Source organism: Morone saxatilis, unplaced genomic scaffold (assembly GCF_004916995.1).
Source record: "Morone saxatilis isolate NCDOM2014 unplaced genomic scaffold, NCSU_SB_2.0 Contig20, whole genome shotgun sequence".
NCBI lineage: Eukaryota > Metazoa > Chordata > Actinopteri > Moronidae > Morone > Morone saxatilis.
The window spans coordinates 21587122-21611388 of record NW_023339763.1 but is presented as its reverse complement, the minus strand read 5'-3'; the positions used below and the strand labels follow the sequence as shown (position 1 = coordinate 21611388).

The 24267-nt window shown below is 39.7% G+C and overlaps 1 protein-coding gene across 1 annotated transcript in view; it reads left to right on the top strand.

Moving 5' to 3' along the window:
• The window catches only part of wnt11 (wingless-type MMTV integration site family, member 11), a 9508-nt gene extending 7326 nt beyond the window's left edge, over positions 1-2182 (top strand). The window contains exon 6 of the mRNA XM_035666727.1: positions 1614-2182. Coding sequence (XP_035522620.1) covers positions 1614-1788 — 175 coding nt within the window. The 3' untranslated portion in view covers positions 1789-2182. The remainder of the gene's footprint in view (positions 1-1613) is intronic.
• The last annotated feature ends 22085 nt before the right edge of the window (positions 2183-24267 follow it).

Sequence of the window (24267 nt, the reverse complement as noted above, 5' to 3'; positions counted from 1 at the left end):
GTGGCGGGGGGGTAATGTTGGTCAAAATTTATATGAGACGACGGTCCAAAGCAACCAAACAAAACCTCCCAAATTTGCCTCCTGTGGCCATGCAACTAAACAGATAATATACGCCACCACCACCTGTTAGCTTGTTTAACCAGACATACCCCACTTTATGAGAATAAGTGCAGTAATTTGCACATTCACATGCCAGCAATCATGGTTTTGTAAGCCACTGAGAAAAAGCTCCACTAAACGGCATGTGATATATGTTTTGAATGTCATATATCACAAGACTGTCACATCATGTGTTCCTCAGCCATAGGCCACTCTACAGATAACCAGAAGATATGGTTCATGTCGAGGACACTCACGGTGCCCAATGCATAGCCTGATAACACATCAGCCACACACAGTCTGCAACATTAATGTTTTTGCCAAATCATGGGGCACCCACTTTGCTGCCATTACACAGATGTGTGGCTTGTGTATCTGTCAGTTTACATGTGTGGGTATTGATTGGTCTCCCATGTGTGCTTAGACCGATTGTATTGGAGTAAGTCTCAGACTTCCCCACATCATAACACTTGATCACATAGTCGCAATACTGTGACCTCTGCTTTGATTTCTCACTCACCGATAGTCACTTGGGGAGAGGCTTTTATCAGGTTTTACACTTGAATTGACCTCGCTCCTTTCTACAATGTTAGCACTGACCCAATCACAAAACTTTAGAGCAGTAGAAACCCTTTCTAAAGTCAGTGTTTTGGACCAACAAGAGAATCTGGGACAGGGAAAGTCAATTTTAGCAGCAGTTCCTAATGGATTAAGTGTGATCACTGATGCCAAAATGTGTCATGGCCCTGGCTTGAGGCACGCTAATGAAGCTCGTGCTTTAGTCTTAAATTACATTATTGTGCTTCTGCTAAAACCAGCAGATGTGAACTACAGAATGTACAAGACACCAATAATATAATGAGATCTTGCTCCTGACAAAACATAACTAAGTGGGGATTTCTTTCTGTTTCCCAGCTCCCACCAATGTAATAAACCTGTCTTACACTCTCAATGAGTCTTGTCCCTCCTCCTCCTCCTCCTCCTTCACTCCCACAGCAGCCATCAGCCCAGTGTGTCCCTCACCATGCTGGTCATTAACACTCTGCCATCATAAAACAATGCAATTATGTGGGGAGGGCAAGCCAAAGAAAGGGAGGGCAGCCCTGTGTATTCAGTGTGATTTACGGCAGGGCTATTCTCTGCTCATTCAAGACGCCTTAGGCTTCTGAAATGAGAAGCTGAGCATCCACTGCCCAAAGACGACAAAACAAAAAGAAAATGAAAGGGAAAAAAATGTTTGGAAGAAAGACTGCACAAAAGGTTAAGGCACAACGGTCATTCAGACACTTTTAAAGGACTATTGTGGGCTCTTCCCTGGCTGTGAGATTGTACAAAATATTTGAGAATGAAGCTGTAAACTTAAATGTCTAAGGCAGGAAACCAAACCCCTTTCATTGCTGGCTGTTCAGTCCAAACGTTGCCTCCCTTTTCTTGTTGAAGCAAATATATTCATTTGCAACACAAAATAAAATAATCATTTAATATTTTCTTTTTTTTGTCTATGCTAATTTCAGGCAGTGCAACAAAACCTCCCTCGGCAGTGACAGCTGTGACCTGATGTGCTGCGGCCGTGGCTACAACCCGTACACAGAGAAGCTAGTGGAGCGCTGCCACTGCAAGTACCACTGGTGCTGCTACGTAACCTGCAAGAAGTGTGAGCGGATTGTGGAGAGATACGTCTGTAAATGAGTCTGTGCCAATGACGGCAGTCCCCACCAGCAGTCCTCTACTCGTACCCAGCCATCCGAGGCTACAGATTAACCAAAGCACTACAGTACCAAGAAGGCTTACTTTGGTCTTAAGCTTTAGCATGTGTATCTCAAGGAGAAAATGGTCTATTCTTGTGTCAGTATCATTTTTGTATCAAATCTCCACACTGCCAATTGGGCTTCTCAGCTTTTTCGCTTCAGAAACATGGATGTGGAGAGTGTGGCGACAGCGCCGGTTTACGTGAAGACCGCCGTCCTCCTGGGTGTTTCCTTTTTCTTGTTAATGATTATAAATCCCCCTAACAGGGATACTGAAAGTCTATTTTATTATATCTCTAGTAAAAAAGAAATAATATTGGATTTTATGCTGGAGGAGAGGGNNNNGTTGGCTTCATTCCTTGGAAATCGAAGGGTTCTGATGGATCCATGTGGTACTTTTCTAGGTACTGTTTTTCCTCTGCAGTGATGGACAATAGAGGAAAAGGGAACACAAAGGGAATTTCAAGTACTTTTCAACCATGGAACATTTTTGTGGATGACGTTTTGACTCTCACTCACATGTCCTGTGTGGATCTTGACATATCCTGCATCCCTATGGATTGAGAGAAGAGCATTAAGGACTTTGTAAAATGGTGCATTATCTCCTTTATGTCTGATATGCAGTTCAAAATATATTCTATTTTTCATGAGCTATTTTTAATGAGCTGAACTCATGGATTTTGTAAACCACTTTTGTGTGGATGTACATACTGTTATTTTGTATACTGAAATAAAGAAAGAAGTATTTATAAAATAATTAAATGATCTTCACCATCATCTTTACATGAAAATTACATGTCTTTCTCTATGAACTGCACTTCTAATGATACACTGTGTAGCTCATTTTACAAAATATTGGCAAAGACAAACTCATAACCTCCAAGCCTAATAGCAACATTTACTGTAATTCACTGCAAATCCAAGTGTTATAAAATAACAGTTTACCACAACTTATAGCACAGTGTGATTGTAAATCAGCTCAGCACAGTCAGTAATGAGTTGCAGGGTTCAACCTGACAGCCTATTGGGATTGCTCTCTGAATTACCCAAACCCTGGGAAAGTGTTTGTTTGGACATTCCACCTCCTCACAAAGGCCATTACAAAGGGATTTTTGTCACTCCTATCACGGCTTTAACACTCAAACACTCATCTGTCTGAGAGCGAGAGCTCTCATGGACAAACATCAAATAAAAAAAAAAGGCAGAAAAGTTTGATAGTTTAAAGTTTGATGACATGTAGCCAGACTATTGGCCTGTCAATAGTTGGAACATACTTGGTGCTGCGTCGAGCCAAGATATGACCCTCTGGCCAGCCTTGTGTTGGTTAAAGTGGTTCTCATGATTTTACACTGACAGAAATAGCTGTGGAAGATATAGGGCCCATGCTGTGAGCTCACATGACACATCACAGCACCAGCCTGCGCAAGCTGCACACTCACTGAAGCCGTAACACCTCTTGACCCTAGCCTGTGGACGCACACAGAATCTGCCAAAACAGCTCCACATACTCTGGAAAAAACAAGGCTGAGGGGGATATTATCACCAGTCATTTAGATGATAGTGGCCATTTCATGATGCTGGACTCGTTTCACAGCTGTCCATTTCATTTGATTTTTGTATACCAACATAAGAAAAGTTGATTAGGTACATCTCAGGTCATGAGAAAAAATGTGACTCCTGATCCAAAGCCAAGACCCTGGATACACAAAAGTCTTACATATATATATATATAAAGACTGGATCAGTCTAAAAGTGTAAAAGCAGAAACAGGCAGTGTGGACGGACGCAGTGCACTGTATCCTTTTGGTTTGGGGGCATAGAGGATCTGCTGCGTGCAGGTGAGCGGGGGTCTGCTCTGTCTGCACACAGGCCTGTCAGTCGACTGCCTCAAGGACTCTTCAGTCACTGGCATTCCTCAGCCTGATAGTTGGAGAGAATAGGCTGTGTGTATGTGTGAGTCCACCCACTGCTGTCTGTCACTGGGTTCACTGCAACAGAAATGTGAAGCCTCACCTGCTGACGGAGGACTTGTACACTGTCCTCAAGTACAGGTGGCTTAGCCATAGTCAGAGGAATACCAGTGGGTGAAAAATTGCTAATGAAACCAAAGTCATGTTTGTGTGCCTGAGTATATCCAAGGTGCTTCGATGTTCCTCTCAACACATTTGGTAAATATGCCACAAAAAACAGTTGTTAAATGTATTCATTTTCTTGTCTAATACTCTCTGGAATGGTTAAAGCACCTTTGAAAAAGTGCTGACAATAAGGCAATCAGCTGAACTCTTGACCCTCTAAAGTACCGTGCTAAGACCCCTGATATGTCTCAAGATTACTTTTGAGAGATACCTTTAATACCACTAATTTACTTCATTTACAAAATTGTGTTCATGTAAATGTTAAAACCAAGTGTATAGTTCATTGTCACACTCCAATACCATGGAATAGTTTCATCAGGTCTCTTAAGATTAGATAGGGCCTGAAGTCAGACCTGGTTTAGTCTGGAAATGCTGACCCACTGAACAACCATTGTTATCATTAAGACGTGCAACTATTCAGCTGACCTCAGTCTAACCCTTCTGAAATATCTCTCCTTGGACAATAAAACAACATTTCATGCAAGGCCTGAAAGTGCTAACAATATGAACCCGTTAACATTAATTTGCTCCACATTCTTCCATTTGTCTGTCAACACAAACTGTGGTGGAACGGAAGACTTGACTGTGTGGAAAATGGGACTTGAATGGGTTGCCATTTTGGCGGGGATCAGGTGAAAAGCAGCTTAAGTGCGGCCCTCATTCGGGCCGTTAAAGACCTTTGTGTCCAAGAGGAAAACAAAACAAAAGTAAAGACGACAAAAAAAAACGGAACTAATCGCCGCTGCAGTTTCTGGTTCTTTTCTTTCTTTCTTTCTGTCTTTGTCACAAAGTATCTAAGTATCTCTCCATGGTTGGTGTGACCCCTCGCTCGGTGGGAATTGCCTGGTAATAGAGAAGGAAAAGAGGACTTTAATGGAGAGCAGTGAAAATATCAGGGGTTAATGTCAGCCCGGACAATATAGTACCAATTGCCTTTGTGAAGCCTGCGGTCTAGATAACTAGCTGTGAATGAGAGAGACAAAGAATTTGGCTGGAGTGGTAAAGGCTTTCAGATGTACTGACCCGTACTGTAAATGGACTTTTGTGGACCCCACCCCCACCCTCCAGCCTCCAGCCTTTAAATAGGAACCCAGCAGTATGTGCTGTTAAAGGCCAATTTTTGTTTGTGTGTGTGTGTGTGTCCTCAGGCATGTTGCTGGGAGATAGCAAATCATACAAAGCATGCACCTTTCCAGATAAAGACAAACCAGCGGATGGCTGAGGAGCAGATAGTGACACAGAAATTTAAGGTGTTTAGTCGGAAACTAATTTGGCCAAAGTTGGCCCTCTGTGAATACAAATAAAGGTTTCATTGTGGAAATAAAACCTTTAATGCTTTTTACCTGTGTCGCCCTTCAATTTTATCATCTTGTATGTGTTTTCTGCAATTTGTTTTGTGTTACGTTTAGAAACAAAAGAATAGAACCAAGCCAAGCTTTACCTTTATTTTAAATCATTCTACTTCTTTTTCTGATGATATAATACGGAAAACAAACCCTGGAACAGCAGTATTAGTAGCAACAACGATAAAGAATGGGCAAATAACTTATATTTACTGTAAATATTTTTTAATAAGTAAGACTAACTAACCCCTGTGAAAGCAGGGATACAAATATAATTTTTACAACCACTATGGTCACACATGACAAACAGAAGCTGAGCTATAGTGCATATTTTATTTTTTTAGTTATGAGCCACGGTGAATTTCTCAAAGTAATCAAAATAAGCCTGTAATTTAATACAGCACAAAAATCAATATAGTATGCATGTAATGAGGGTCAGTGAACAGCTGAAAAGCTTGGCCATATATAGGCACGTGAATCTAACTCATATTTTAGTGCTAAACTCCAACACCAAGATTTTAATGATTCCTTCAGTGTACCTACTTACATTAAAATATTTCTATCCCATTTTTTTCTGAAGTGTTTTAAAACTCAAATCAAAGAAACTTATTTTCAGTTTTTGAGTTATACACCCTCCATAAAAGTTGAAGTTAAACCACATGCTACGTTGTTTGGGGTAAAAACAAATTAGTTCATCTTTAGACTAAACTCAACATTAAACTGATAGCTTACTACTTCCGTAGTCTCAACATGCAGTGAATCAGAGCCTATCTGGACCCCCCTCAGTATAAGCTATCAGAGGAAGGATGGATGAAAAGAACCGTGGGGAGAGAAAGAGCGAGACTGAATTAATATGAATAAAAGAAACGGCGGGCTAAGTACGCTGGGAAAAGTAAACACTGGTCCGTGTAATCACAGTAAATCTGGCCGGGGGGCCGACAGAGCGGGCTGCGCCCTCAGTCGAGGAGTCAACAAACCCAGAGAAAAAAACAGCTAACTAACTAACATTACTGAGAGGGGTTAAAGAGGGTAGCGGCACGGCTTTATTCACATGAAGATCAGTGAAACACCGCCATGTTTACCCAGTGTCTGGCTGAGTTAAACTATGTAAACCTCAGCATATAATTCAAGGAGAGATCTCAGGGTCACAAATGTAAAGATGACTTCAGTCACAGAGAGTTTTCAACTGATGTGTGTGTGTTCTGTGAAGTCAGCTATATCTGACAGAGACTGTTTTAGCCACTTCTGACATGAAACCTGCCGCTGTGTAAGGCCAGAGTTAGAAGACCAATGAGGAAAAACACCCACCTAGCCAGAAGCATTAAGATCAGCCATGATGATCTGATAAATGAAGCAGCCCGGCCCCCCACACCGACCACAGATCAGTCAAGGCAGCAGTCAGGCCAATTGCTTTGCATTTCATCGCCCTGCATCAAGTATTTCTTTCCTTGGTAACATCCTTATGGCTAATGACAGATATGAAAAAATGGCGGGATATTAAAGAAAACATAAGAACCAAAAGGTGATGATATGTAAGACATCGGTAGTATAAGTATAATATGTATATATGTATATACATATATATGTATATATATAATATAATGTATAATTAATAATACATACATTACTTTTCCATCTGTTAATTGATGAAGTCAATTACATTTTTTGTTTGTTTTTAGATGCATTTGCCAGACGTACAGTATCTTCATGTGTCACACATGTTTATTGTTAATTGATTTATTCTAGTTTTAATATTTCTATGAACTGAGGAACAGATTTTATGAGTTTATTGTTAAATAAGACAAAAATCTGGAAACATTTGGTATAACTATTGATTTGTGGATGTTCTTTTGAAGCGCAGTGCAGCTTGTGCATTCCTTTGTTTCAGTGTCCAGTTTTATAAGATAAATGCACAAGTGGATATTGTTGGAAAAGGACTTTTTCATTTGTTTGTCATATATATTGATATATTGAGAACAGATGTGGGTCCTGTTTATTTCTGACAAATATTCAACTCTCATTGTGACTGTGGCCCAAAGGTTGTGTTGTAAGAATAATTCTTTTGCGCCAGTCAATTCAACAGGCTGCTGATCTCTGTGGAGCTTTGTTTCAGTATTTTGTTAACCCAGACAACTCAGGTTGAACACTGGAACACGAGGACAAGCTCAGACCTAAAATTGCTCCTCCACTTCCTTTGACAGCCGCAGTTGTTGAGTGGCTGAAAAATACACACAGCTTTGGCTTAATGCAGATACACCATATGAGCTCAGTGCACGGCTCAAATCCCCCCAGATCTGGTTAAATGCAGCTTTTCTCTCAAGTTGTCCAAATGAATGGCTGAGGCATAAAATTCAGACATTTCTTCTCTTGCTGCAACTCAAGCGCATCACAGTAAATCAATCTTTTGCCCTCGCAAATCTTTCAACTAAAGCTCTTATTTAAAAGAATAATTTTTTATAGGAAGAAAAAGCAGCGGATGTGGAGGGAAGCAACTTTATACACGCGCATATTTGTTTCAATCTCTCCTCCATTTTTAACATGGGGTAATTTTGAATGGTAGCCAGATTACCCCCTCTCTTTAATTGGTTCCACGTTTCTCAGCCTGAATGAGGTAATACCATTTATTTGGCAAAAAGGCTGAGTGGGACGGGCAGCCAGCAAAGCCATTATGTGTGATTAGCACTGTTTGCAGCAGCGATTTGATTTGTGAATTGTCTGATTGGTGACACACCCCATGGGAAAAGAGTAATTTCAATTTAAGAATACCCAACTGGAAACTATGTGCCGCCATCAATCATCAATAACCTGCTACTGAAACAGGTGCTAAAATATTTGGGGCTCCACCAATTTTGAAAGGCCAAATCAGCAAAGACATATCTTGGCTGATATTTAGTTCTGATGTAGAGCAGTTTCTATTTTGTTGTCAAAAATAATGTTGTCAAAAAAGCATTCATTGTTTCCCACCCTACATAATTCCCTTAAAGGAACAAAAAGAGCGATACACTATTTAAAACTTGTAATGCTTAAAATGAAAAGGTTAAGGTTTACCAGAGTTAAATCTAAATGTTATAATATTATCAAATGATTACAAAATAGGTCTTGTTTTTTTTAGTAAATATTTACTGTAAAATCTGATATGTTAATCTTACTTTAAAAATATCTAGGAAAGTGATTAATGTAACTAATAGTTTCAGGGTTTATTTTCTAACCACTTGTTAAATTTACTTTTTGTATTTGTATTTACTCAGTTTTTTGTCAAGTTGTTAAAAGTTGTTACAAGTGGTATTCAGATCCTTTACCTAAGTAAAAGTATCAATACACTGTACAGTAAAAGTCCTGAGTTCAGAACCTTACTCAAGTTAAAGTGTTATCAATATAATGTACTTAATGTATGAAAAGTAAAAGTACTAATTGTACAGGAATGTTTACCCTGTTCCTGCTGGTAAAACATTAATTGCTTCATAATTGTGTATGTTGCTTTTTACTGCTGTAGTTGTTAAAGGTTGAGCTCATTTACTTTTGTCATTTTACTCAATTACTTTATATTCTGTTGGGTAGTTTAATCTGCAGCAATGCATCATATTTGATAAAACCATCATGTTCGTAGCATTTCTGTCCTGCGAGAACCACGTATCACTAAAGAGTACATTTATCATGAGCTCAGAAAAACAGCCCTGATTTTAGCTTTGTGACAGTGCATTTTCCAACTAATCCAAGGGGGGTTTCAATTATTTAGCTTAAGAAGTAGGATAATTTTCTCAACCCATAAAGGAACACTTCATCCTTCAATTTATCACAAATCTTCGAAATCAACACATTTAAAGATACATGATTTTCACTGGACAGGAAGGATATGAAAAATTGTAAACTGTAAAGTAACTAGTAACTAAAGCTTGTCAGACAAATGTAGTGGAGAAGAAGTATACATTTTTATCAACTGGAAATAATTTTTTATATCATATTTGAGTGAATGTACTTAGTTACATTTCACCTTAACATGTGTATCTGTTGTGATAACAGTTCCCTTACCAGGTAGATTGGTCAGATCTATTCTAGCAGGTCAAAAAACACTATGCAAGATCTTGTTGAGTACCTTGTGATCAAAGTTGTAATAAATCAGAATTATCCTACAATTTAGCAAAAAAAAACAAGCTGTAAAGAAAATAAATGTGATTACTTCTATGTATTTTTAAAGGTCTTTTGTAACTCTTTGTAATATACAGTATTTTACCAATTTCCAGGGGAAAGTTTCTGTGTGCTCTTTTTCACAGAAGGAGAGTGACTAGTGAAACTACATTCAACTTCTTTGGCTTTTGGAGCTTTCGGTGGAGCTCTGAGGAGGGATGATGGTGCAGACACCCATCCGCTGTGCTGTCTCTGACCCAGAGACCTCAGCCTCTAGGCCACAGGTCCACTATATTATACCTGCAGCCTGACGCCAGCCTGATTTACTGGCCTCTATTAGAGCTGGAATGGACTCAACCCTCAGCTGGGCTGTTAAATCTACATGCTGATGGAGCCAAGAGGGGAGCAGTCACTATTGCTACATTCAGTCTTAGCTCCTCCACTGGCAGATACAAACTGCTTCTCCCTACAAACCTGCTTCATCCAAATCCCCTCTCCCAAAGCACATATGATCAGTGTGTGGTCGCACAGTCTCCTGGAAATGCTCTTCTTAAAAAGTGTACACATTGCTTTATGACCGTTTGGGTGGGCCTGTTCGGATCTCGCATGAAAGTCTGTTTCTGGTGCTTCAGTGACAACCACCCAGCTAAAAATACAGGTGTAAACACATTCAAGATGCATTGAGAATCCGATCACACAAACCGCACATGGAGGTGGTCACGGACACTACATTGTTGTGTGATGTGAATGCATAAAATACTTCCTGGCCAAATTAGACACACATATGTCATTTGTCTGAGTAGGGATATGCTGCCAAAACACTGAATCAAAAGTGTGACTAAAGTCCATATCAATAGACAACAGTGGACCTTCACAAGAAAGGAAAGAGAAAATGCACAATTACATTCCTGGTCGACACAAACATGGAGTCCAGTGTTTTACTTTAAACCGGTAATTTAGCAACATTGTGGAGGTGATGTCCATGTTTTCTTGGTGGGGACAGACACATGTTGAAGAGCTGCATGCTAATCTCTGAGATAATGTGAATACTGTAATCTGGATACAAGAAGCTAACCAGATCTAAACATGGCTTTTGTTACATGATATGTTCTTATTAGCAGAGACGATTTAGTTCCTTTTTTGCCAGAGAATGAGTTCACATGCAGGCTATCCTAATTCACACACTACAGTAAGATACTCTGCAACTGGAGAGATTTGTCCTGTACGGTTGTACTAAAAAAACAACAAAACTGCAAATTATTTTAAGACTAACTAAATGTCTGAGCTGGCTGCTTACCAACATATTTTTTCAACTGGTCTACTCTTGCACTCTTATTAAAATGAAACTAATGTGGTGTGTATGTAGGTGAGGGGAGATGAATCTGTATTTGAAGAGGGAATAGCTGGAGGGCAATAACAGGGAGCAAGTAAGTGTGAAGGGTTAAAGCAATTAGCGCACATCTCTGTCACATCCTGCTGGGGAGCAGATTTCAGATGTTCTGCCAGTGGACCCACTCACTCCTCATTTCTCCTGCTGCCCCTCTCATGGCCCTGCTGTGGGCTGCACATTTCTAAGTCTTTCTAAATAGTCAAGTCCTAATATTTACTTCTCGCTTTCGATCCCAGGCAGAGCGGGAGCTGGGCGCAGTCTGTCAGTGCAGGAGAGCAGAGGTGGCAGGAACTGATGCCCTCATTAATTCTGCAGAGGGAAACAAACATTTGTCCTTTCAGGGCCTTGTGTGACTTTGTGGAGGGGCGCAGCTGTAGACTGACAGGAGTGGTCTTGTTTGTCGGGTTCATGTTTGTATTATGAAGCTGTGCGTGCGCATTTGTGAGTATGTGTGAGTGACCTGAGCTTGCCCGTTAACCAACAAAATAACTTATGCAGCTAATTCTTAGACAAACAATGGAGTTCTTATTCTTTTGGTGCAAAATATACTGTGCACTCTACTGTGTACATGTCAATAAACATATAGGTAGACATCTCACTGTTAGACATGCATGTCAGTAAGATGTAAACTATATATCATATCTAAGCTATAACTTTGTTTTATCACTAAGTTGTGTGTTTAAAAAAATCCATTGTAGTGTTTTGTATTGTCCTTCCTTGCTTCTTGCTGCTGTTGTTTAGAGAGCAGTGTGACCCCCACACTGTTTCACAGTAGAATGACAATAACATCGAACAATTCAATTTCCACAACCGGCCAATCAGCGCAGTGCAGCATTGGAGTCGAATTTAATGTTTATCCAACGCCAAGTAAATGATTAAGGAAGCCTTTTCTCTCCCTGTCAGCACCAAAGTCTCAGGAACAAACAAAGACAATACAATAACCATCTGCTGTGTAGAATGGTTCTGAGATAGCTGATCAACGCTGTCTCAAGTCTCTCAGTTGAGGTCTATGTATGTGATTGTCCAGCTTGTCATAAATGGTGTACAGTTTTGTTGTGTGTTGTGTTTATTATTACAGTCCCTCCACCCCTCCCATTAGACCGTTTAAGTTTGGCAAATTGAGTCGAAGACGTATGACAGATTGTTTCCTCTTGTTTTCCAGTCCTCCATCCCTCTTTCTCTCTCTCTCTCTCTCTCTCTCTCCTCTGCAGTGGAACCAGACTATTGCCTGGGAGCTTGGATCACAGTGCATTCCTACACGAATCTGTTCCCTGAAGAATTTGCATCACAATCCGCGTTCCACAGAGCACCACAATTCACAGCTGTGCTGGTTCAGCAGCAGCAATCGTAGATGCCAATGGCAGACACTTAGCTTGTCACAAAACATCTTTGATGACAGCTTTTTATGTCATGACAAACACATAGAAATCAACAGTTGTATTTTTCAAGATAAGCTGAATTTATCAACTATCTATACTATAGATATAGATACTACTATATAGGCTATGTTTTTTTTATGAAACAGTATGAGGTAAATATACTTCCGAAACATTAGATGAATATGTATAAATGACTATAAATTACCTTATTTCCTTTACTTTTATTTCAGTAAAAATATGCACAGAATTACTTCCAGGACACGGGTGCTTAGCCAAAAATATGGAAAGTGCCATAGAAAATGGAAAAAAATCTGCATCACAGAAGTGTAATTAGTCAGTTAGTTAGTAAGAAAAGCAAAGGATAAAGCTAATTATAAATGATATGAGCTTGAAGCTTTTCACATCACATAAAATAAAAACACACCCTTTAAGGGAATTTTACTTTATTTTCAGTGGCACTAATCTGAAATAAAATGAGATTTTCCTAACCTGTCCATCAGTGTTCTTCTTATGTACCTCTACCCAGAGTCAAGGCAGAACACCCCTTACTCTCAGTGCCTTTGACAGAAAGGACACAGAGCACTTCAGAGTGACTGACAGCCTCTTGAGCACAGAGGCCCTCACACTTCTCCTCAGCCTGCCAACTGGGGATTAGCACTCCAGCTTCGGCTGCTGGCCCCAAACCCCTCCGCCCCAAATCCTTCGCTAACTTCTGCGATTCCCCCGTCCTCCAACAACCACGACCCTCCATCTCCCCCCTCCGACCCAATGTCGGCCTCCAGCATTCCTCACTGCGTCACATGGCCCTCAAGCTCGGCCGGTGCTGCCCCGGGCCGAGAGATTCGAGTACCAGCGTGGTGCCAACATTCCAGCCTGACGGGCGTTTTGTTGGAGGGATTTCCTGTGGGCTTTCATGCCAATGTGGAACAATTACTGCTGCTCAACAATCACTGGCTGTGACAGGTGGACACAGGGCCAGGGGCGTCCCACCAATCATCTGTCTCTTGCTTGGAGGTGCCACTTTGAGCTGTGTGCTCACTGGGAGGCCGTCTATATTTGCATACAGTTTTTACTGAACTTGATTGGGGGGAAGGATACATTTTATCCTTGTTATAAAGTAAGGAGTAAACAAACCTAAGAAACAAGCAGATGAACATGTCTGAAGAACATGGAGTGCCAGGCTATCATAAGTAACGGAAAGGAGGACTCTGCCCTTAGGGGCCTTTCAGGGCCCCCAGAATGTTTTCCTTTTCAACAGAGGTCACTTCTTCTTATCAGTTTGATTGTCTGAAGTCGTGCTGCACTTCGACCACACAAGGGCCATATTAGCCTTAAATTAGATCATGTTTAGCACAGATTAAATCAACCCAGCCCCTCAACGAGGTACAGCTGTGTGTCCGGCTCTATTTTGGCTGGAGTACTTGAGGAGGCTTTGATGAGGACTATGGAATGATTCTATAAATCATTCATCCATGCAATATTTCACACATACGCCTTTGGTCTATCAAAATGACTTAGCCACACTTTTAATCAATGTATTTTTTATTCTTAACCTTGGTGGAATTTTGGGTGCATGTTGGCACGAGAGGTGTTAGAAAGAATGGAAATAGTTCAAAGTTTGTATTGTGCAGGTGTACTCTGAGTTCTGTCACACACACATGTGCACACACTTTCAATCGGCTGGTTTCTATTGAGGTGAAGGTCAGAGTGCAGATGCCACTTAAACAGCTTTAATAGAGGCTGATTAACAGAGGACAAATGGAGGACTGAAGATCATTTGGACTGCCTGAGAAGGGCTAGAAATCCTGCCCTCCACTCATGCATACTCTGTCTCAGCTCTTGTCCCTCTCAACCTCAACATAGTCAGTAAAGTTTTTATTCATTCTGAATTCTGCTCCTTCACTCTTTCAGCTCTTGCATTTGTTACAATTTGTAAAATTAGATTCAAACATCTGCGCCTGAAAACTTGGCAAATGGAATCATTCTTCCTTAACTGCAAGTCAGTGATTTCTGCCGAAGGTAAATAGATTCCGAGAAGAAGAGGGTCGGAAATCTTCTCTGGGCCGTAATTGTGTAAAGTGCCAAGACCTCAATTGCTCTCAGATTCGTCCCTCCCTTGCCAAACAAGACCAGGGTTACTGAGGTATTTTAGTTGTGGCAGCACTGGGACAAGAGAAACTAATTATTTGGGATGACACTTTTAGTCCAGAGCTTAACTGTTGGTTGGAGGGTGTAGCGGAAGGAATTATCTGTCTGCATCATTGCCAGCCAGAGGAGGGAGATGTTTTCGGTCTTTAAGCTAAGACGGGGACATAAGATGGTCCCCACATGAAAGACCCTGTCTGGATTTTTCCTTTAATCACTTCTGGCCCTAGCAGGGAGGAACTATTTTATGTCTGCACTTCTGGAGTCTCAAACTGCATCTTTGTTTGTTTGTTTTCTGCCTTTGTTTTGATAGATGATAGTCAGTTTGCTTGCGGCTGTTTCCAATTCTGCCTGCTCTTCCCATGTGACGTGGCGGACGTGTTCATATGGGAGAGTCTAAACTGGAAAATGACAGACCTGGAGTCTGTCTCTTGATTTTCTGTGATTGCACTGGCACTGATCCCTTTAATGGCCATATCAGGTAATAAAGAGATTCCACATTAGCTGGACTCCACTTGTTTATATTTAGATGTTGGTCTAACTGTGAGCCATAGCTCTTCTGCCACAATCAATTACCACCTTCAGAACTGTGGCTGCTGCTAATAAAAGCTCAATGAGTCAGAAAACACCTTGGTTCAACAAAGACTGACGTGCCAGGGAATCAAACTAGCGTACTTCCTCCTTGTCCACATGCCTGAGCAATGTGTCTGAGCAGCCATATGATTTATGAGCACCTATGCACCGATCTCCCCTGGCCGACCCCGTACAGCCAGGAGGACAAGGTTACTTAACAAATCAAAGTCCTGATAGCTTTCAGTGTAAACACTTAGCATTAGTCTCTGGGACATTGTCTGTTTCAGAGGGATTTGTGTTTTTACACTGGTGTTTTTCTTTCTTTAACTTCTTTCCTCTTTCCACGTGTTCACCTCTCTGAGTCTTTCTCTCGTGGCTCTTTGTGCTCAGCCTCTCTCTCTTTCTCTGAATGCTCTACTGACCTTGCATTTTCCTTGTTTCCCTCGGGTTGCAGCTGGACTGGCAGCACTGGCCTCTGACTTGCCTCCATGGGGCCATGATCATTTCCTGTGCGCCCCTCTGCCCTTTCTCTTGCTGACAGAGACTCTAATCCCCCCGGCTGCAGTCTGCCTGCCTGCTGCCTGCCTGCCTGCCAGTGGGAAACATTACTTTTAAAATCTAAATTACTACCTGATGAACGACATTTTTTCCCCTGCTTTTGTTTTACCAAGAATTAAATAAAAACCTTGCAAAATGGCAAGTGCTTTTGGTTAAAGCTCTGTAAAGTTACATGCAATGCAGTAAATTAGTAAGTAAATAAAATTAACGAGCACCATTTAAATGTTATTGAAATGACAACAGTCTAAATAATAACAGAATTAGCTCCAGCGTCTTGACTTTAAAACATTCGGAAGCTGACATAAAACAGGTGGTTATTAAATGCCCAATAGAAAGTGAGTTAGGATGAAATATTATAGAATACTGATAGTAAGGCTGTTGCTATTGCTAATTATGTTACCACTACAGTTACTATGAGGAGGGAAATATTGTACTTTTTGCCCTCACTAAATTATAATTACTAGTTACTTTGAAAATTAGGATTTTACATACAAACCATATGAGGATGAATATAATGCATTCTTATAGATTATCCAATATTATATAATAGTATATAACTACACAAAAGTTGTTAAAATTAACAAAATAAAAACTAAAATGGTGCTGCATGTTAATGAATCAGTAATGATAATCCAACAATATATTACATATAAAAATATGACGATGAAAGGGATCATTCAACTGTATAATGAGTACTTTTGTTCATAATACAAACGATTTAAATGCAGGACTTGTGCTTATAATGGGCTATTTTCTATTGTGTACTTTTAATAGTCCTTTTTCACTGTAGAAATTCTGATTTGTTGTTACTAATCAGAGGTGTTACTAATAACATTAACATCTCCCATTAAGCCATGACATACTGGGACACTTTTATATAATATAAATACAGTAATTACAGTATACAGTATTGTATTTTGTTACAGGAGAACAGGAGAGTTACAATATATAGTTGAACAGGTGTGCAGTTTAAAATGAGGCGCCATGAAAGCGCGCGTGCTTACTGCCGCCCTGTTTGTAGAGCGCGCTCTGCTCTGTGTCGCGCGCATCTCTGTACCGTGATATCATGTATTATCTCAGGGTTCACTGTTACAGAAAACCCATATCTCATCCGTGAAGTAAAACAGCAGTGCATGTTGCGTTTTATTTAATTATCAGCCCCGTTTAAGATGCAACGTGCAATTTAACCGAAGTTTAAATTCAATTTAACTCAAAGTTAATTCAGTTACTCATTTTAGTCCAAAGTCAACAAGCTAGCTTGCTCACTTACCAGAGATGCTATTTAGGCTGAAGCATCAGAGTTTAGCAGAGGGAAGAGAGAAACAGAAATAGTATTTGTTCCTGGCTTTACATGAGCTATATTTAGCTTTCTTAAAATAGCATAATAACGCTCATGTGCCTCTCATTCCGAAATAAACACCGCTGCTATTAAATAAATAAATAGCTGTACATGAAGCAGCCCTCCCGCCGCTGGTCTGCCAAAAACTGTAGAAATGCATTTGCCATGCGCACGCACAAAACCAGAAGTCGATTAATCAGTAATGCACCAGGTGCAGCCGGAGGTGAGCTGGTTGGTTGATCGAAATAGTGGCTGGTTACAATAAATTACATTTTATATGCATGGGAAAGTAACAATATTCTAACAAAAATTACAACATGCAAGTTTAAAAAAAAATCATATTTAGAATTTAAACATTTGAACTGTGTAGCATAATTCCTTATATACACTTATGCTTGAATCATCAGAAGGCACATATATTCAGATAAATAATGCCGGCAGTTTATAGCACACATTGTTTCTTTCATGTCACTTTTACCCCGTAATATTAAAACAAGTAATAAATGAAGATATTATTAGTGACAGTAATCTGAGCACTGTGGGGGAACCTGTGTTTCCATGCTCATGGAAATAACTCCGCACTTCTGGGAACATAAAACCTCGGTAGATGCCAGAAGCTACACAGCAACAAATGCATATGTAAAGAGGATGCTTGAATCACATCTGTAGTGTCAGTATGTATGTGTGTGAGGGAGAAGGTGTCAGCCAAGGACAGAGTATAGAACTGTAAGCTGTCAGCTGTATTTATATCTTACATATGTGTTGTGAAATAATCTTGACGTCACACATGTGGCTGTTTTGTCTCTCTGTACGTCCTCAATGAAAAGTCTGATAGGGTCTTTGGATATAACGTATATAGTGCTGTGATGCCAGACTGCCCTGCTGCTCCCTGCTGCAGCACTCACAGTTTTATATTTCTTTTTAACAAAATTGTCCATTAAGTTGTGGAGCACAAAAGCCCTCAAAAACAGAGTACTGCAGAAGAAAAAGAGGCCCCTTTCATCACCAATTACAGGCCTGCTTCAGACATGGAATTACTCCACATAACTCTAAAGCCGCTTTATAACTGGAGCATTCTCTAATCTGGCTTGAGATTGTAGGAAAAATGTCTATCTGGTCTTCCTTGTTTGCTGCGTAAAACCTTGAGCACCCATTCTGAATCAATTATTTGTGCAAAATATTTGCAGCCCATTAGCTTATATACTGGGCTAGCTCTGTCTTCCCTGACAGAGTTAACTCTGTGTTAGAACACAGATAACACTAAAAGCTTTGTGTTTTGTTTAAACCTGAACAATTTGTACACCATCATATCATCCTCACCCAGGCTTGGAGCATGGCAAAGTAACAAACAATGCAGTATTTATTACTTTAACAAAATGAATACATACATTTAGAGATTGGTGCCAGCGTTATCCCAAGTATAATTTAAACATGATCGTTATCCGTAACTTGATGGCAACAATATACAATGTGATCACAATAAACAAGATGCCATTTTATCTTTCTGGTGAATATATTTTGTGGGGCTTCAGCTAAGCAGAGTCATGATTGATTAATGTATCCATTATTTTTTAATGTCTTATTTCCAAGTTCTTGCGTCCAAACTGATCGTCTAATAGCTTATTTTGTCTGACCAACACAACAAACACACACAAACAAAAAAAATTTAATTTAATATTGTATATATGTGTGTGTGTATGTGTATATATGTACAACTACAATATACATATTAATAATATATTATTGTAATAATATAATTTCAGCAGTTTTACAGCCAGCTCAGCCAGACAGAGCTGTGACACTGATGTAAAAGAACATCAGATGCTGATTGATCAGTCTAGCTGATCAATACTAAACTTTCAATTAACTTCAACTCAGTGTAAGAAAATATTGAAAAATATCATGTTGTGATATTTTGTTCTGTGATATTGTATAAATTGTTAAAAGTACTGTATCAGTTTTTCTGCTTAAAACCCCAACTGCTAGATAGCAGTGTTGTAAACATGATGTTTGATGTTACAGGACTGTGATGAATTCAAATGCTCTCCCACTGTTGTTGCATTAAAAAAAAGTAGTAAAAATAGTGGTGTGTTCTTTATACTATGAGAGTTTTCCTACAATTAAATGTGAAAGAAATTATAATATATATCGCCTTGCTTACAGTATCACAGTATATGTTGAATTGTAGCCCCTGTATTGTGATATGTATCGTATGACCAGATTCTTGCCAATACACAGCCTACTGCAGACCGCAGTGGGTAAAACGTATCCAGCTGGTGATTGTCACACTAATTTCAGCCCAATGCAAATGTTCAATGAACTGACCTGAACTGAATCACATTCTGGTGAAACTCATATCTCAGTCTGTAGTTAGTAGATGACTGAGTATGTTGTATGTAGCACGTCTGCTCTTTTTCTCTGGTTCTTTTTCTGAACTGGTTCCATTTTTGAAATCAACTCCTCATTGTTCTGCTACTGTAGTCAAAATGTAAATAACTCACAATACTATGAATACTAATGTTCACTGGAGGTTTAAAGTTTCTACATCAGACTTATATAAGTCAGACATTGGACCACGATTGTCTCCCACACTAGTCGTGTTGTCACAAAATCCTGCTGGTATTTTACACGTGTTACGCTCAGATTTAAGGTGAACACTAACAAACTGTTTTATAAGCAAATCCAGAAAATTATTACAACTCAGAGGCACTTGAGCAATGAGCTTTATTTGAAGTGATTATTAAACAAAAAAATCACAAGATTGGAAGATTTTGATTTAAAGCTGGGGTAGGCAGTTTGAACACGCGCCATGCAAAACCTTTCACCTCGCACTCCACTAAACCCCTTCTACCAAAAACACAAGATGGGCGACAGCAGAAGGATTCCACTGCCCTGCGAAACCTCATGCTTTGTAGGACTCATGCTCCACGGCGTGAGCCTCACCAAGACCCCAGGCTTCCACTTCAATTGCCTCAACAACACTCTGCTTCAGCGGTGAGGTGCAAGAAATAGATTTTTGTGCCATATCATTGGACTGAGACACTGACCCTTTAATAACACAGAAAAGGAAATTTGGACGTGCTTTCTGCCAGCAAAAGCCACACGGCTAGTACACTACACACTGTTAATTCCCATTGTTTGTCATCATGCCTCTTTGCCACTAGTCAGTATGAGCACCATAACATCGAACATAATGAGCCAGAATCTCCTTGTGTAGCTGGGACGAGTTCACACGAGTGTTTTGTACTATATGCTGTTGTGGGCAAAGGAGGAATTGGAAATTCAGGAATTTCTACAGGATTTTCCACCGTTGAATCAGGCTTTCACCATCTGAAGGGACAAGCATGTGCATCTGCGTTTGTATAACAGCCAATAGGAACACTGTCTCTCTGAAATGACCTGTGATTGGCCAACGTCTCCCATCAAGGGTTAGATTTTCTAAAGCCTGAAAACCCAAGGCCAAGAGGAGGTCTAGCCTTATCTCCGACCACTTGAATTCTAATATGCTAAAAGGTTATTATGGAACTTTTTCCAAATGACGCCATAAAATATAAAAACAACTGCCTACCCCAGCTTCAACCATGCTCAGATTAGTACAACTAGTGCTTCTGATCTGTGATTTGCAGGCATGCCTTTCTCTGGTTTACTCAGTTAACCTTTAGTGAAAGAGGGCCTGAAACTGCTGATTGGTGCTTTCAGTTAATGTGTTTCTCTGTGCCTGTGGGTTGGGGTCTGCTGCCATCTTGGATTTTCTGATTGTGTTCCTTTGAATGGAAACTGGCCTGAATAATGAGAAGTGGATGTTGAGACACCCCTTACTGACAGACAACCATTCAAAAAGATGTGTTTGTTTGCTTGAAAAATGCAACAATGAAAATTCGGTCATCAACTCAGATAAACATTATTAGCAGTCTCTGATAGCAGCCACAGCTACAGAGTTTCAGTCATGGCTTTGATGTTTCCTATACTGTCATAAACATTTAGACTTCAATTAAAACCATATTTCATTTCTCACACGAGCTGTTTATGAGTCATTACACTCTCGGGCCATGCAATCTTTTACATCTCACCCTCTATTTGTAATGACAGCTAGACACAGCAGAGAAGAAAGATGGATCAAATATTTACTCTTGCCATTGTTCTCTTGGTGGCCTCTCCTCTCTCACATGCTGACGTATCCAATCGATGTAAACAGATGCATCTGAAGAATCATTAACAAACGGCATTTGGCAGTGTCTAAGGCTATTTTGCCTGCATTTAGTCCTTTCTGTCATAATAGGGCATAGAGAGCCTTTCCAAAACAAGTGTCCGTGGTAATCATTTAGATGAGGATATCTTGCAAAGTTTTTTTCACAGCTGATTTAGAGGTTTGACATCCAGAGGATTATTACAGGATAGCGCGCAGTATGAGAGCAAATATTATCAAAATTCATGCTGTCAAATCAAATTCCTCTCAGGTTTTCAAAGTGCTTCCAAAAGGAAGAGGTGCTAATTAGAATGTTCGCGGCATGTTATCTCCCAAACTAAGCAGCTGATAAGGCCATACCCCTGGTATTTGACTATAAACATTAATCTTTTATCTCCATAGCAACAGAAACAAACAAAGTACTACTTTAAAATTACCTCTCAGACTAAGAAGTCACATTTCTCTGTAATCACACACGGCCTCATATAGAGTGATGATAGTGTGTGATTACAAAAAGGAATTATTTGATTTTTAATAGCAGTGCAGCACCTCAGGAAGTTGAAATAACAGTGTTGTTGTCTGGGATTGATAGCAAGTCAAAATACACAGCAGAGGCTTGTTTTACAGTTTTTGACACATTTCATGTATATATCCAGCAATTAATATTCTCTCACTGTATGACCATGAGTTACGGTGAAAATACAATGTTCATAATCTTATTTATTTTTTTAGTTTAAGACTTATTTTCATCATTCACTTGAATGCTTAATGTTTGTACAAAATGTGATCTTTTTAGTAAATACAAATATTCCTATATAATATAAGTATTCCGTGACATTTTATTCAACAAATTCAATGTACTTGATGTACTTACTTCTAATAATGATAAAGAATAAACCTGATTTATATAGCACTTTTCAGAAACAACTTTACAAAGTGCTTCACAGACACAAAAACAGAAAATATACCGTGCAATTACAAATTAAGATGCAGCCAATAATTAAAAACAGATATAAGACAAATGAAAATCTGAAAATAAATAAATAAATGAAAACCAACAACAAGTCTAACTAAAAGCCACTTTATAAATCTGAATTGTTAGAAAAGTTTTAAAAGAGGACACTGAGGTAGCTGGTCGGATTTCCAGTAGAAGATTATTCCAGAGTTGTGGAACTCTTACGGCAAATGCCCTACTACCCTCTGTCGGAAGCCGTGCCCTGGGAACGGAGAGCAACAGCTGCTCTGCAGATCTGAGAGAACGGAGGAGTATAAAAAGCACAAGTACGGATTAAATGATTAGTTGATTAATCAGTTTCCAGCAAATGGATACCCCACGATTTTGGTATTTGATTCATCCTTTAAGTATTTCAAGCAAAAATAAAAAATAAAAACTGTGAACATTTGCTGTTATTTTTTCTGGTCTTCTATTATAATAAACTAAATATTGGTTTGGAACCATTAGTAAGAAAAACACAAATGTGATTATGTTTGTTTGGGCTGTGGACGGGCATTTTTACAATTTTCTAAAAATTTTTGGAACAAATAACTAACCAGTTAATTGAGATAAATAGGTAGATAAATTCATCATGACAATTATCGCTAGTTGTGGCCCTAAAGCCCTTAGAGTGCTAAATAAATGATATTCATATGGCAAACACAAGCACAAGAAAATAAACAAGAACCAAAATAACAACCATGATAATAATAATGAAGACAATAAACTGAGGAAGAAATGTGAAAAGTAAATATCCCCAGTGACTGCAGTGTTTGTCTTTCTGTGCCTGTGATCACTGAAATATCTTCAGTCTTTAATGACTATCACTCAGCTGTGCTTTAATAAACCCAGAGCTCTGTGAGAAGCCTAATAAATCTGCACGCTCTCACTCCGGTCTCCACTAACAAAGAGTGCGAGGAGAAAGCAGCCACGGGGTATTTAGTTTCTCCTGAAACCCCAAACTGGAGCATTGATGAGGACCTGAGATGTAGCGCTCACTTGGGATCAAAGAGATTTTATTGGAGTTTATCCCTGCAGGGAGTTTCTGGCCTTTACATAGGCTGAGCTGCCTGAGCTGTCCCTGTTGCACCCTGTTGTGGTGGGATTACGGGGTGAAGGCCCATCTGCTCTAATGGAGAGAGCTGTGGAGGTCAGGTAGGCCCAGGCTGATGGCCCCTGCCCCCCAAGACATTCCTCTGCAGCACATGATGCAATCTGGCCTAGAAGACACTCTACTTTACAGTATTATTATCACTATAACAACTTTTTTTGTTTTGTTTTTATAGCTGAAATACTGATTCAACCTATATCCCTGTGCATGAAACCTTTTACATTTGCTCTGTTAAACATGCCTGGACAGTCTTCCCTGGGAAAAGTCCTGTGGTTCACAGGAAGTGATGTGTTTTTACTTTTCCAGTAACAGCTGCAACAGTGGTTTCTTTGTAATAAATATGAGAGGAAATGTGTAGTTAGCATGAGCAGAAATAGCCACGCCTGAAAGGACAAAGAAAAGAGCAACACCTGCAGAAAAAACTAAGATATCATTTGGTGACTTTCAATCGGTGGCGAGTGTCCATACATATCATTCATATAATATCATTCAGCCAGTGTGCGGCGTCTCACCTGATGTTACAAATTTATTCTTATAAGTCAGATGAGGTGTGTTTTCATAGTGAAATATTTTTCCTGTGCAGCTTTTAAACCTCGCTAATTTGATTTCACTTTTGTGTCAAAGCCTTCTCATGACTTTCCATCTGTTATATGACTTATTAACAGAGAACTGCTCCTTGTGAGCCAGAACACCCAGAACTGACATTTAGGGATGATTTGTTTAGCTTGCTCTGATCAGAAGAAAGGGTCACATGCCGGCGATCCTTCAATCACCAAACAAAGATGCACTGAAACTGTAAGCATCTGCCACAGGACTGAATCCAGCAGGTGTTTAACTACGTCGGACAGCAAGCTCAAACATTTCAGGGATCTCTAATCTTCTATTGTTCTTCGTGTGTGTGTGTGTGTGTGTGTGTGTGTGTGCGTGCGTGTGCCTGTGTGTGTGTATCTTTTTTTCTCTTGAACACAGTCCAAAGCTGTGAGCTAGCCAAACTGGCAAGTCAAAATTCACCCGATCCAACTTGGCCCCAGCCTGTGTGTCTGTGTTTCTAAGCTTCAGCTCAGCTCTGCTATCTGCACCGGATTAGATCTATCCCTTTTACTTTGTCTTCTTGCTCTCCTTTTATTTCTCTCTCTCTCTCT